This window comes from Salvelinus fontinalis, chromosome 12, assembly GCF_029448725.1.
Source record: "Salvelinus fontinalis isolate EN_2023a chromosome 12, ASM2944872v1, whole genome shotgun sequence".
NCBI classification, from domain to species: domain Eukaryota; kingdom Metazoa; phylum Chordata; class Actinopteri; order Salmoniformes; family Salmonidae; genus Salvelinus; species Salvelinus fontinalis.
Window position 1 is genome coordinate 7,859,245 of NC_074676.1, and position 16,521 is coordinate 7,875,765.

At 42.6% G+C, this 16,521-nt stretch overlaps 1 protein-coding gene across 3 annotated transcripts in view; it reads right to left on the reverse strand.

The window, feature by feature from the left end:
- The window catches only part of cttnbp2 (cortactin binding protein 2), an 82,441-nt gene extending 68,608 nt beyond the window's left edge, over positions 1–13,833 (reverse strand). For 2 of the 3 annotated variants that reach the window (XM_055939545.1, XM_055939544.1), the window contains exons 1-2: positions 13,268–13,829; positions 7,496–7,603 (exon numbers count right to left, since the gene is read on the reverse strand). In XM_055939545.1, the coding sequence (XP_055795520.1) occupies positions 7,496–7,603; positions 13,268–13,348 (189 nt within the window). In that variant the 5' untranslated portion in view covers positions 13,349–13,829. Of the gene's footprint in view, positions 1–7,495; positions 7,604–13,267 lie in introns of all 3 variants that reach the window. The other variant, XM_055939546.1, reaches the window with a different exon arrangement.
- Between the last annotated feature and the right edge of the window lie 2,688 nt (positions 13,834–16,521).

Here is a 16,521-nt window from a genome sequence, read left to right on the forward strand (position 1 = left end):
TCTCAATCAGAGGAAACGTAAAACACCTGCCCCTGATTGAGAACCATATCAGGCTAATGCAATGAACCCAACATAGAAACACATAACATAGAATGCCCACCCAGCTCACGTCCTGACCAACTAAACAAGTCTAAACAAAGGAAATAAGGTCAGGAACGTGACAGATATCTTCTGTGGTCCAAGGTCATTGATGACTGCCTTCAGCTCATCTGCAATGTAGAGACCGGTGTGTCTGTTGTCCTTTGTGTCTGTGCCCTTATAGAATACTGGTTGAGGGGTGGAGGTGATGTAGTTAATTATTCATTGCCCACGAACATTCGACCACCCATCAGAGATGATTGTTATACAGTTAGCTTTCTCTATGATTTGCTTGACCTTCACTTGAACTCTGTTGAACTCTGCATCCAGCAAATGAGTAGATAAAGCATGTCTGGTTGGAGGGGTGTATGCTGGGCAAAGAACATAAAGAAATCTCTTCCAATACACATTGCCTGTGAGAATCAGAGGTGAACCAGTTGCATAAGACATTCATCAGCATTTCTCTGACTACGTTCCTCCATTGAGACAAAAAAAAATCTGATTCCAGGAGGACCATGAGCTATTGCTAGGGTGTCTGATTCATCATTTTCACCTCGAATAGAAGTAGAGGGACTTTTGTCAGAGGTTGCTTGTTGTGAGTGCTGAGGGAACTTTATGCACTTGGCCAGATGATTCTGCATCTTTGTTGCATTCTTCACATATGATTTGGTAATCAAAACTTCCCAGAAAGCATGTAGTCCTTGGCTCAGACAGTGTAGTGGTGTGGGCTCAATAGCATCTCATTAGTGTGCAAGATCTTGAGAATCAGCTGTACATGTGATGGAAGAGTGCACTGTGGATTCAGAGGGTTGCAATTCCATTGAATTGGGGATAGTTTAACCAAAATATGCCTTGTGTATTCCACAAAAAAATGGTTCATAAGCTAACTTTTTTTTATGAATTTAAGCAAAATTCCCCAAATTCCCGGGGCTTAACTTTACCGGAAAGTTTCCGACCCTTTGTAACCCTAGCGGCCAGCAAAAACAGTTAACATGCGATTGCATTTAGAATCGCTGCGCAATGACTGGGCTTCTAAAAGCAGGTTTAACTCGAGCAGCAACGAGATGAGGATCTAGAGCGGAGGTGATATTCCGCTCAAAATAGCCTCTGTATGTGATAAGATACATGATGACTAATGAAAATACACATGCGCCAATATAATTCCACCAAATTATGTAAATGAACCTATAGACCGATAAGCATGACGGTCAAATGTATTTCCATCGACTGGTATTTCCATTAATGGGGGAAAAAAGCATTATTATGCAATGGGATAGTTTTTTCTTCTGGTCAATATGGCCGACAACCATTTAATTTATTGGCTTTAAAAAATAAATTAAAAAATACAAAAACCAGCAATTACCGGCCAACAGTAACCCAGACAGACGGTAACCCAGACAGACGGTAACCCAGACAGACGGTAACCCAGACAGACGGTAACCCAGACAGACGGTAACCCAGACAGACAGTAACCCAGACAGACAGACAGACAGACAGACAGACAAAGCCAGGTTGAGAAAGAGCGGGGGGCTATTTCGGTGTTCTTCTCCCATTTCACTTGGCAATCAAGGTGGAACGACCACATTCACGCAACGTTAGAGTGATGCCTGACACACATCAAACAGGCCTGTGCTGCGTCATCCAATCATCCGGGAGGCAGTTCACCCTGTAGCCCGCCAGTCACCAGAGAGAGTGAGAGCAGCTTCCTAAGACCTACCTCCTAACCCTCTCTCTTCTCCAATCCCTCTGTGTTATAAGGCATCGGGTAGCCTAGTGGTTAGAGTGTTGGGCCAGTAACCGAAAGGTACTACTACGGCTGACCCTGTAAAACAACATTTCACCTATCCGATGTATGTGACTATAAAACATAAAACACAGAGAGAGACAGAGACACAGAGACAGAGACAGAGAGAGACGACTCCAGTGTGCACTGACCCTCTTCAAGACAGACACTTGGTCAACCACACAGTCAGACTCCATTCTCTCCAGAGACTAACCTGTCTCAGTCTGACATGGCTTCAAATCCCCCACCCCTATCAGTGTCAAAATTCATTTTAAACACATTTAAAAATAATAATAATAATAATGTATTACTTTGTCGAAGGGTAAAGTCTACAGATTCTAGTTTTGGAAACAGAAACCGGTATGGAGATAAAATGTATTACATAAATCCACCGGAGAGGCAGCGTGATGGGTGTATGTATATATAGATAACTGGATGGCTACGGAGGCTGGTCTACCTTGGCTGGTCTTAAGTCTCAGTTTAACCCTCTTCTCTCCGCCACACTAGCAAATTAGCATCCAACCAACCACCTGGCTCTGATGCCCGCATAGCAACCAGACCCCCCCCCCCCCGTGCATGGCGATAGAGTCCTCATGGAGATTTTTGGGTCATGTTACAACCCTGCTTTGAATAGCGACCACCATCATCACCACCCTCACACAATCCATGTCTCAAGGCTTAAATATATATATATATATATATATATATATATATATATATATTTTTTTTTTTTTTTTTTTTTTTATAAATAAAACTTGCTTGGGGCATCCTGCTATGCATAAAAGTTTGCTACATAATGCCTCAAGGATAAGGGTATCATAGCATCTTACTCATACAAGAGATCACACACAGCTCTGTTGTTGGGAGCATGCGAGAGAATGAACCAAAGTCAGTAGTGGGTGGAATTAATATATGCCTGGTCTGCTGGACCTGTGCCCTTTTGGAATACTTAGCCTATAAAATGCTTCCTTCCTTACTTCCATGAAATAATCCCTGATCTAACATTTGCATAGGTCAAATCAGGGGATCCACCATATAGTTAGAATTTTTGTACATGAATTATGAACAAACATCCCCATGGGAGATTTCTGCACTCCAAAAAAGAGCTTCCACTGTAAAGCTGCAATATGTCACATTTTGGATGCCTGACCAAAACATAGAAATGTGAGTTATAGATCTGCCATTCTCATTGAAAGCCTCTAATAAGTGGTAGATCTGATCTATATGCACCGTTTGTATGCTTCCAGTGCCTTTTACTTTCAGTTTTGTATACCAGCTTCAAACAGCTGAAAATAAAATATTATGGGTTATGGAAAACATATTTCACAGCGGTTTAGATGTTACAATGATTCTCTACACAATGACCTCTTGTTGTCACAAACTGAAATTAGACAAACTATTAGAATTTTAGTAACCAGGAAATGATGGAGCGATTTCTGCATATTGCACCTTTAACAAACTGTGTTCTATTACCCAGTCTTAGGTTAAGTGGTTGCCCGGACCAACTGCTACTAAACCCTGGTTGTTGACAGTTGATCATTGACAGACACGCTCAGCCACCATAAGAATGAGAGTGCTCTGCCGTACTGCTGCACTAATCATGTGACTGGTCTCGTTTGGCTAATCTGTTTACAGCCCTTCTATTCTCTAAGATGAAACTGATTCGCTGGCTCAGACAGTTTTAGCCACATGCTAATTAGTCGTCGCTACAAAAGCCTCTTAACACCCAAACACAAAACGCCAATACCAAGCCAAACGGCCCACCACACTTTAGTCTGTCAACATTTCAGAGGTCTGTATGTGTGGCGACATTAAGGACAGTGGGTGGCACGGGGTGTCTGGTGTTTTGTACCGTAGTGTGGTTGGTAGTGCTGAGCGATTAGCGCTTTTTGAGGTCGGTTTGGTTTCGGTTCAATTCTTAAATTATCACGGTTGTCAATTTTTTGTTGTTGATTTTATTACAATGCATTATGTGCGTTGAATGCTGTAACTGAGAATAAAACAAATTACTACAAGTCCCATGATGCTCATTACTGCTTATCACTTAATAATAATTTATTCAAATTACTTTAATAAAATATTTCAGTTGTGTAATACATTTGTTTTATTTGATGACTATTTCATTCCAAGTCATCATCTTTATAGAGCTGCTACCTACGCTGTCTGACAAAAATCACTATTTTAGTAGTTCTTCAAAGTAAATAAGGCATACTTTGACTGCTAAATACCAACTATCAATCACTTAGATCATGTACTTTCAGGTAGAGCTACAGCTGCTCTCTATGTCTCCTGGATTCTTTGTGTAAAAGAAACGCAGACTGGACAAGGGTCATTGTAGTTAATTACCACGTTTTATGCCCTAAACTATGTAGAATATTGGCCTGCTGGAAACTACAACTCCCTATTACATCGCACAGTTCAGGCTGGATCTGGTGGATCTCTAGAGAAACTGTGTGGTGCTCATTGAGCGCACAGAAAAAGAAGACAAAAATAAACGAAATTCAGATAATTAAACCGACGTCGGTCAATTAGTTGTTTACAACAAAACTAAATCTTGGTTAAATGGCACAGCACTAGTGGTTGGTTTAAAAGAAGAGGACATGTCTAACTGTGTGATATCAATGGCTCTAGCCAGCTGGTCTCCAGATGACACTTTTTTTTATGGCTCCGTTCGTTCTGGCGATTTGAGGGGATTTTGCCAGCCAAATCTTCTTTGGCACGCAGTCCATCCCACTTTCACAGAGGATGTCAGCCTCTCCACCCCTCTCACCTTCTCAAGACGTCAAGATGTGGGCCCCTTATCTCTGTCCTCAACTCTTTATTTCCCTTCCCATTTATTTTCCTCTCAATTCAATGGGCTTTATTGGTATAGGAAACATATGCTTACAGCGCCAAAGCAAGTGAAACAGACAAACAAAACGGGAAACACTCCCTTTCTCTCCGGGTATAGCCCCCCCCCCCCCTCTCTATCCATCCATCCATCGCTCTCCTCCCTCTTTGAGCAGGCTTATCTCAGGGAGAACAAGTAGGGTCTTTGTGTTTGGGACAGTCGTCACGACAGTAAAGAGGGCTTTATTTATTTTTTGCCGCGATATGATTTCCACAGGGAGGGAGCCGGGAAGAACACTAAAAGCCAGCATGAATGCTAGAGAGAAAGAATGAGAAAGAGAGAAACAGAGGGAACGAGAGATGGGTGTTCATTTGGAAAGTATTCAGACCCCTTGACTTTTTCCACATTTTGTTACGTTACAGCCATATTCTCAAATGGATTCAATTGTATTTTTCTCAATCTACACACAATGCCTCATAAAAAACAAAGCAAATAGTTTTTTTATGAATGTTTGCAAATGCATAAAAAAATAAAACACTGAAATATGACATTTAAAAATAGTATTCAGACCCTTTACTCAATACTTTGTTGAAGCACCTTTGGCAGCGAATACAGCCTCGAGTCTTCTTGGGTATGACGCTACAAGCTTAGCACACCTGTATTTGGGGAGTTTCTCCCATTCTTCTCTGCAGATCCTCTCAAGTTCTGTCATGTTGGATGGGGAGCGTCGCTGCAGAGATATTTTCAGGGCTCTCCATAGATGTTCAAGTCCGGGTCACTAAAGGACATTCAGAGACTTGTCCCGAAGCCACTCCTGCGTTGTCTTGGCTAGGTGCATAGGGTCGTTGTCCTGTTGGAAGGTGAACCTTCGCCCCCAGTCCGAGGTACTGAGCGCTCTGGAGCAGGTTCTCATCAAGGATCTCTCTGTACTTTGCTCTGTTCATCTTTCCCTCAATCCTCACAAGCATCCCAGTGCCTGCCACTGAAAAACATCCCCACAGCATGATGCTGCCACCACCATGCTTCGCCGTAGGGATGGTGCCAGGTTTCCCCTCCAGACATGATGGTTGGCATTCAGGCCAAATAGTTCAATCTTGGTTTCATCAGACCAGATAATCTTGATTCTCATGGTCTGAGAGCCTTTAGGTGCCTTTTGGCAAACTCCAAGCGGGCTGTGATGTGCCCTTTACTGAGGAGTGGTAAAAGGCACAAGACAGTAAAGGCTTACTACCATAAAGCCCTGATTGGTGGAGTGCTGTAGAGATGGGAGAACCTTCCAGAAGGACAACTATCTCTGTCAAAGTGACCATCAGGGTTCTTGGTCACCTCCCTGACCGAGGCACTTCTCCCCCAATTGCTCAGTTTGGCCGGGCGGCCAGCTGTAAGAAGAGTCTTGGTACCAAACGTCTTCCATTTAAAGAATGATGGAGGCCACTGTGTTCATGGGAACCTTCAATGCTGCAGAAATGTTTTGGTACCCTTCCCCAGATCTGTGTCGACACAATCCTGTCTCGGAGCTCTATGGACAATTCCTTCGACCTCATGGCTTGGTTTTGCTCTGACATGCATTGTCAACTGTGGGACCTTATATAGACAGGTGTGTGCCTTTCCAAATCATGTTCAACCAATTGAATTTACCACAGGTGGACTCCAATCAAGTTGAAGAAACATCTCAAGGATGATCAATAGAAACAGGATGCACCTGAGCTCAATTTCAAGTATCATAGCAAAGGGTCTGAATACTTATGTAAATAAAAGGTATTTGTTTTTCATTTATATAAATTAGCAAAAAGTTTAAAAAAAATCTGTTTTCACTTTGTCATTATGGGGTAGTGTGTAGATTGATGAGGATTTTTTTGTTTGTTATACATTTGAGAACAAGGCTGTAAGGTATCAAAATGTGAAAAGAGTCAAGGGGTCTGTATACTTTCCGAATGCACCGTATAGATCCAAACCAAGCACAGCCAGTGCCTAGACACAAGGAAGAAAAAAAAGATGCCAGAAAACACTGTTCAAGGCCAGTCAGGTCGATAAGGACAACAAAAAAACGCACTACATCAAAGAAAAACTGCAATATCTACAGTACAAACCGCATTTCTTCCCAGTAGAGAACAACGTGCTGATTTCAATATCACTTTCCAGAGGCTAAGAAAAGAGATTGGCCTCAATCCCATCTCCAGCCCTGGTCCCAGGACTACTCAACATTAAGAAACCTATTAAAAAAGTTTAAGAGGACAGGACAGCTCGAAGTGGAGCAGCGAGCGAAATACAGTGGTGTGATTCTGACCTAAATACAGCAGAGAGAGGGGGGGTGGGGGGGGGGTAGAGAGGGAGAGAGTGTCCTGAAAGGTTCTTCTCACAGAAATAACTCGCCACTTAGCCCCCGAGCAGGACAGATAGTCACCTCAATGCCAGGGCACACAACCGAGAGTAACGGACACCATGTCACCTTGTCTGCATCCAATTTAACCACATCATCCATCGCATCTGCATTGTAGAACCTTCTCAATCCAAATAGAGTAACCTCTTCCTGACTGTAGAACTTCCAGATTTTGGTCAATGTGGTCCTTACAACAACAAGCCTACACAAATAGCATCCCTCATCCATATCCCTGACAAGTAAACACTGACGTATCACAGTCCGCATATCTATTGAGCAAGTCCATATAGATTTCTACAGCTTGCATCATCTGTAACAGCGGTTCAATTCCCAATTGCATTTTCTCATGAGGGTACTGGAAACGTACGTGTACGTGTACGTGTACGTGTACGCGTGTGCGTGTGCGTGTGTGGTCCAGACTCACCCTCAGGGCTTCTATGACCAGGTCCCGGGCCTCCAGCTCTCCCTCCATGATGCTGAGCAGGGTCAGGAGCTCCGGCTTGCTCAGATTATCCATGTTAAACTCACATTTCTGCAACACGCACACACAGAAAGATAAGTTATATTTGCAACATACGAAACATTTTAATATACCTAGAACACATTTTTCTCCTGAAATAATTTGACACCATGTTCTATAGAACATGTTTCTATTAATCCTTGGGAAATCCCACATTTTGGGGTAAAGAAGGACATACGTAGAACTCCAGAGCACCAACTTACTGCAAACTGCACCACCAACAACAACAAAACAGTTGGGTTTGCAAGTTGTATGATGACAAACATAACTCATTCCTCGGATAGTTTCATAACCTTAATGAAACCTAAAATGTCTGGCCGAACCTTGAGGCTATTAAGGTCCAATTACATTAAGCCACATCATTAAACGCTGATTTTGCCAGACGGACCCGCAGGGCGAACGGACAGGGAGAAAGAATGAGGATGAGGGTAATTGTGAGTGACCGGACCACTTTCTACTGCTGCTTCAATCAATTAAAAAGCTTTTTCATCCTTTCTGACTGCTGCCCTTAAAAAGCGAAATAAAACATCCTTAAAACAAGAAAATGTCAGACTGTACGTTGCTCCTGGGTTTATCCGAATGGTAGCTAGTATGGTGAGGAGCGAAGACATTGGAACGGCGGCTGGTTCGTCTACATTCCATGACAGAGACAACAGTGTGAAACACTGACTGACAGATGACAGACTGAAGACTCGTTGTCCTGATTGAATAAGAAGAACTTGTCTAGGCATCCTCAGCTTTGAAGATATTGGGAATTTAACTGAATTCATATACGTGTACAATGAAAATGAGAGAACCTCACAGGCAGAGATACACAGAGGTAATATTGGGTGGGAGAAAGTTACTTGGCAAGAACATCTGCAGAGAAACCCTCTCTTGTAGAAACTAGAGGTCGACCGATTATGATTTTTCAACGCCGATACCGATAATTGGAGGACCAAAAAAGCCAGTGCCGACTAATCGGCCGATTTTTTTATTTATTTATTTTGTAATAATGACAATTACAACAATACTGAATGAACACTTATATTAACTTAATATAATACATAAATAAAATCAATTTAGCCTCAAATAAATTATGAAACATGTTCAATTTGGTTTAAATAATGCAAAAACAAAGTGTTGGAGAAGAAAGTAAAAGTGCAATATGTGCCATGTAAGAAAGCTAACGTTTAAGTTCCTTGCTCAGAACATGAGAACATGTGAAAGCTGGTGGTTCCTTTTAACATGAGTCTTCAATATTCCCAGGTAAGAAGTTTTAGGTTGTAGTTATTATAGGAATTATAGGACTATTTCTCAATATACGATTTGTATTACATATACCGTTGACTATTGGATGTTCTTATAGGCACTTTAGTATTGCCAGTGTAACAGTATAGCTTCCATCCCTCTCCTCGCCGCTACCTGGGCTCGAACCAGGAACACGTCGACAACAGCCACCCTCGAAGCAGCGTTACCCATGCAGAGCAAGGGGAACAACTACTCCAAGTCTCAGAGCGAGTGACGTTTGAAACGCTATTAGCGCGCACCCCGCTAACCATTTCACATCGGTTACACCAGCCTAATCTCGGGAGTTGATAGGCTTGAATTCATAAACAGCAGAGCCGCTGGCAAAACGCACAAAAGTGCTGTTTGAATGAATGGTTACGAGCCTGCTGGTACCCACCATCGCTCAGTCAGACTGCTCTATCAAATCATAAACTTAATTATAACATAAGAACACACAGAAATACGAGCCTTAGGTCATTAATATGATCGAATCCGGAAACTATCATCTCGAAAACAAAACATTTAATCTTTCAGTGAAATATGGAACCGTTCCGTATTTTATCTAACGGGTGGCATCCATCAGTCTAAATATTCCTGTTCCATTGCACAACCTTCAATGTTATGTCATAATTACGTAAAATTCTGGCAAATTAGTTCGCAATGAGCCAGGCGGCCCAAACTGTTGCATATACCCTGACTCTGCGTGCAATGAACGCAAGAGAAGTGACACAATTTGACCTGGTTAATATTGCCTGCTAACCTGGATTTCTTTTAGCTAAATATGCAGGTTTAAAAATATGTACTTCTGTGTACTGATTTTAAGAAAGGCATTGATGTTTATGGTTAGGTACACGTTGGAGCAACGACAGTCCTTTTTCACGAATGCGCACTGCATCGATTATATGCAACGCAGGACACGCTTGATAAACTAGTAATATCATCAACCATGTGTAGTTATAACTAGTGATTATGATTGATTGATTGTTTTTTATAAGATAAGTTAATGCTAACTAGCAACTTACTTTGGCTTCTTACTGCATTTGCGTAACAGGCAGGCTCCTTGTTAGGCAGGTGGTTAGAGCATTGGACTAGTTAACCGTAAGGTTGCAAGATTGAATCCCTGAGCTGACAAGGTAAACATCTATCGTTCTGCCCCTGAACAAGGCAGTTAACTAACCGTTCCTAGGCCGTCATTGAAAATAAGAATGTGTTCTTAACTGACTTGCCTAGTTAAATAAAGATGTAAAAAAATTTATAAAATAAAAACATTTAATAAAAATAATTCGGGAAAAATCGGCGTCCAAAATTACCGATTTCCGATTGTTATGAAAACTTGAAATCGGCCCTAATTAATCGGCCATTAATTGGTCGACCTCTAGTAGAAACACATCCAATTCCATTTTTCAATTTAATTTATAGCCGAGGAGCTTTCCTTTTTGCACGGCTATTTGTTCAATGAAACATAATAAACCAAAGATAATCTGGAGGGAGGGAGAGACGACCTCCTTGCCTCAAGTCACAAGTGTTCTATTCGTTCTGCGCATAGGCACATTCATTTGTACCTGTTCACGACATTCGATCACCCTGCCATAGATGCGTGATTTACTATCATACGTTTCAATCCCTACCAAGGTTTCTCAATTTTTCATCATTGACCCAGCAGCCTCCTTCAAAGCCCTCTCTTAAATCACGGACAAAATATGGAATATGGAACCAGCTGGTCTGATCATTTAGCAAACTGTTGTAGTTCAAAGTGGTCCTAAATACTGGCCATTCAAATACTATGTCTTGATGACAAGACACTCATAGGGCTTGAGATACCATTATGGCAAATTTTGCGTAAATCATTGGCCAACAATGAGACAGGTTTTAGCCTAATACATATTTGTCAAATAACTAGTAGTGCAAGCAAACCAGGTTACAGTATGATTTAAGCCCTTAGAAAGTACGGCATTCTATTTCATTCTGAACAGCACCAATCAAGACAGCAGGGGGTTGAAAGGAAAGAATCCAGCGATCGATTTGAAAGCTTGAAGAAGAGAAAAAGCGAATCAATTTCCAACCAACCCCACACAGCATTCTCCCTCACTGTGCTGCCAGTGAGCCATTTGGAGAATCGGATTTGGGAGTCTCGGAAGGCTTGCACGACACTATCCAAACCAAAGCCTATCATGTGAGCCCCCAGTCTTCGTCAATGTGCTCGGGTGGCATTTCACCCTCCTGCATTTCTGCACAGTGAGCAGGTGAGGGAAGCTAATGCTAATTTGTTCCATGAGGCGTGCGTTTCAAAATAGCCGTTCTGTGTGGGTGAGTGTGTATTTGCACTATGTGGAGGGAAGGGAGAGCCGACTGCTATGACTCTGTCCTAGAGCCTAATAGGTTGGATTAGTTGCCACATTCAAATAACTTACACATCCCTGTACAACAGAACAAATAGTAAAAAATGTATACGTACTAACTAATGCTATAGGGTGAATTGGGGGAGGTGACTAGCCCCACACCACCACCATTTTTCACCCTCTGACCCCTTTCTAAACCAAGTGAGCCGGTCCTCAAGGACCCTTCACAAGAGAAACTCCTCCGCCGAGAGCAAACAAAGGAGGGTCTTGCAGGGGTATGCAAAGAGCTTTATTTAACTGGGGCATAGAATCAGAAGCCCCCTACAGAGAGGCTAGCTGGCCCGGCTTGTCCTGGCATGTTTGGAAAGACGGTTTGTGAGAGAGACAGGCAGAGATGTATGGCCGAGTCAGAGAGGACGGTTGGTTGCTGTGCAGCGGTCGAGGTACCTGTTCAGGAAGGAGCCCAGTGTGCACTGAACACGCTCAGTAGATCAGGGCTGGCTTGGCTAACACAGTACTCTGAGCTATGCCAGCTGAGTCACTGAAATTAAGACCAATTTAGACATGTCTCTGGTGTACATACACACCCCCCCCCCCCCCCCCCCCCCCGCTTCTCTCACTGCTCTCCTTCCGTCCATCTCGCTTGCTTTCTTTCTGCTCTCACTCTGCCCCCTTTCCATCGCTATTCTACTTTGCCTTGATTTTCTTGCCTTTTTCTACCGCCCACTTATCTTATTTTCCTCCCATTTCAACAGCTGTCCCTTGGGATCTTCCAGGCAAGAACAGTCCATATTTTCAACAGCCTTTGAACCTCAAACCCGGAACAGTTCTTTATATTTCCTATAGGAATGCTCAATTACATATACACGAGTGTAGTATATGATGTAGTTAAGGGTAACGTCAAGTGGCAAATGGGAGATTGCTTTCTTTTGACCAGTCAGTAAATTCTTGCAGAATAGGTACTTGGCAATGGTCTGACTGAACAGAGTACATGGAACCATCCAAGTATAACACAACCAGGGAAAGGTTGCATGGCCCCCTCCGGGTGGGAAAAAGATTGATTCATTTGCACAGAGGGGTAGCAAGCCGGTGCCCTGGCACACATGTTGCAACCTGTCTGCGAGACGAGGGACCAATGTGAGAAGTCCCAGATAGACGAGCTTAAAAAAAAACAATTGCAGCTCAGTCCGATTAGTGGGGAGTTTGCAGACAAACGAAACAGTTTCACTGAGATTCAACATTTCTAATATTGTTCTATTGGTCACAGGTCAAATCTAGAAGTATTAGTAGGCCTATACAGAATAGGAAACATTATTCTTGACTGCAGATAGGCTATGCTTTGTGGTCAGACAAGAGCTGCTTAATGGAAGATTGTAAGAGGTTTGGGGTCCTCAAAGGGATATTTAGGGGCCTTCTCTCTTTAACCGTAAAGGCAAGATTTTTCAAACACAAGAGCCCAACCAGGCGACATCTGATAACAATATATTCACGTCAAAGCCTCACTGACACACAGCAATCAACATATTTTGTTTCAATTTGGAGTGTTGACGTACTGAATTAGGGCAAGATTATGCCTCGAACAGCCATGTCAAAAGCAGCTCGTTGTCTATTCAGACGACTGGCCTACATCCCGGTCTATGAGAGCGAAAACCTATAGCCCAAATTGTGTTTTAAATGTAAGTACAGATTGAAACCCCCTTTGTAACCATCGCAAATCTGTGCTTTATAGTCTAACTACGTTTCTCCATATGGGCCGTAACAACATTTGAGCTATTATCCTATTTGTGATAGATAAACCCAATTCCTTTGCCTTTCTATAGGATTTTAATTCCCATAAAAGCCTTTGATCATATGTATAGTCTGTGTCTACACAAATCAGAGAACCCTTGTTTTGCTGCTCTCTACATTGCCACAAGAATAACATATTGCTGTTGCTTCAAGATGAACACTCGGGTTCGTAGAGAAATGCGCCGTCTTTCCTAATTCCTTATTCCCTTTCCTTTATTCCAAAACGGGGAAACCAACGTTATAAACATATAGACCTGGATATAATATAAAAAGGTCTTACCGCTTCGACACTTCCAAGCACTGTGGTTGCCAGTGTTTGTACCGGAGGAGGCTGCTCCCCGCTCGCTCCCTCCGACGCCATCTTCCTACTGTAGCGGTCTGCTGGAGTAAGGGCACCACACAGAACATAAAACAACGCATTCGGTACCGCTTTAACTATTACGCTGCTGAATGCAAATCTCACATACGACTGTAGCCTCAAATTTGTATAACACGAGAGAGAAAAATGCGCCTCCGCGTACGAGACGGTCTAGACTAGACCGGACCGTGGCGTTTTTCGGGCACGCAGGTTGGTAGAGGGGGAAATTGGTCAGTAGGCGTGGACCCAAGGCGTATTCCAGATGCGAATAATGCGTTCGCAACTTGAAATGAGGTGCGCTGCGCGGTCGTTAAAGAGTGATTGAAAGCTAAATAGGAGTGTAGCCAAGGCTGTGCCCTATTTCTGAACAGGAACCCCACCGTGTCTACTGCCTAAATTACCTATTTACCCTTCCCATGACTGTGGATTTGTGAATCACATAGTCATAAACCTGAGGATTTATTGTTGTTGCATGCCAACAGCCAACAGCCAAAGCCGAGAGGCCTATTCGGATTACACAGAATAGCATAGGCCCCCTAGTGCATTATAAAATATCCAGCAAATGGATACGCACTATTCTTTTACAGGTTAGATTTTCCTGCCAGTCATACAATATAGCCTATAATGTGTTTAATTATTAAAGGTAGGCCTATAGACTTGTCATTGTAAGCGAGATGTCTAGCCGTGGGATTGCTACATGCATGGATAGGTCATGCATCAAAGGGATATTTGTCACCATGTATTTGCATGCTGTCAATAATGGCTCTCCAGTCCACAGATGATCATCGTGGATATGAATATAAATATTACTGGGGCGTCCAGATGTGCCATTAAGGATTAGAGGGTGATCCCTAGCCTGCTTGTTGTCGTACAGAACCAGGTCACTGATACTCTATTTGGGTCAAATACAGGATATTGCCAGCACATTATGATGATGTACTGTAGGCCTATGATAAAGACTGACAGTCGCTTGTGTTTACCCCTGTTTTAAATAGCCAGTGCCAGTGCTGGTTTGAAATGACCTGCACAGTAGAATACCTTGGTGACATCACATTGGTGTCCCATTTCTTTGTTCAACACTCTCTCACCTACATCTGTCATAGAATAAAAGTATGTATAGTAAAGTACCGCGTTGTCTCAATTACCACGTTTATCCTGGGCCCAATCAAAGTGGACAGCTGCCAGTCCTTCTGTGCTCTGTTAAAGGGGACTTCTAGTTGCGCCCAAAATGATTGATTTGTGATGTGGCCCTGCAGGCCCTTGGGTCTCAGACAGACATACTCTATTATTGTTCTGTCAAATCCCCCAAACTCATGTCTGAATCTGCTGCAGATCGCTGGACGTGGCTGGAGATGTTATGCGGAGATCATATTTTCCATCCCCTCTCTCCCATGGTGCTGAAGGGAAATGTGTCATTAGTGGGAGATTATGGGGACTGTTTGGATGATGGGGGCCCCACTGGCAGTCAACAAAACTTCCACTCGCATTACTTAGCTGTCAAGTTTCAAAATTGATCTCAGGAAAATAATGACTGTAAACGTACTTATTACATTACTTTATAAGCTACATCCTCATTAGAATGCAACATGGTATTGAGTACAATAATTCGCCCTCAGTTACAACCTTTTGCCTCCTCTCTCCCATGAGTTCAACCTCAAGACCTCTTTATATTTAATTGTGAGACAGAGGAAAACATAAGTTGAAGTTTGGTTTGAACTCTTGGTTTCGTTTGTTACTGACAGTTACCCTCTGTGTGTAACTGACTGTGTGTACTGTGGACACCAGCGGGGCTGTTAGCTACAAAAACACTGCTATTTTTAAACCGCAGAAGGGAGCTACTGTTACTGCTCAACCGGCCTAATTGAACGCTGACTCTGGGCCAAATCTGGCTAATCATGTTTATGCTAATTGGCCAACCAGCGGTCCCAGGGCATCACAGCAGAAACTATTGATATTGGACAGGCTGGGGCTGGATAGTGGGGGTTTTGGAACAGGAGACCTGGTTTAGGTCTCAAATGGCACCCTATTCACTTTACAGTGCACTACTTTTGATCAAAGCCCTATGGGTACCCAGGTCAAAAGCCCTATGGGTACCCAGGTCAAAAGTAGTGCACTATTAAGGGAATAGGGTGCCATTTGGGAGCAGTAGACCTGCCCTACCTCTCGTTCAGCAGGCTGTGATCAAATTAAATTAGGGCTAGCATACATCTGTGTGTTGCAGCCGAAGCATCTAATGAAGCCTCGTTTCACATGATGTTTATACAGCAATGCTCATGCAATGTACTGCAGAACATTTAGCCTTAAGCTGAGGTGAACCACAGCACAGGGGCTTTTAGCAATTAACTCGAGCTTTTAACAACGTAGAATAAGGCATTATGGGATGCTTTAACAAATGATGTAGAACAATATTATGATGGGGATAAATGCATCTTAGGAAATGTGTTGTAGTTACACTATGCACTAAACCAAAACTGGCCCTTAGGCCCCACAGGTTTTAAGCCTTGTGTAACTGATATCCTACCTAAAAGAAGGGATTCAAAGAAGTCCTCCTGCGTGCATGCATATTGACCCAAGGTATATTGACCCTAAGGTAAGTATTCAATGAGGGTAAATCTAATCCTAGATCTGTTTCTAACTCACAGTATATGGAGTGTCTTCCCTGCAGGGTGTGAGGACACTCGGGACAGCCCACAGAGGAAGTTACCATCAGAGAGAGAGAGATAGAGGGGCCTCTCATTAGAAGTGCTGAAAGTAAAATGCTACAGTACTGTAAATTACAGTAGATTACACAGTTTTCACATTTGACAAAACACCTACATTACCCAACAAAATTGACAGAAAATCTATAATTTCCATAATATCTATCCAATGTGCAATCAAAGGTGTGATCAATGACGACATCCTCTACAATCATTCATTTTTCCCCAGATATAATTGCAACATAGGTGTACTGCCTGTAATCAAATGTAAGAAATTAAATGAAACGAATGAATCAAAACAAAACATAACGTTTAGCACGCATTCATTTGCATCAAGCCTGTCTTGAGCATAATATCCTTTACAGTGAAGTCTCATATTTGAATAAACTTTATTGATCCCAGGGAGGAAATTGGGTAAAATAGGCCAATTTTGACTTTACGGCAAATGTGAGGTAGATATATATGGTACAAACCTTA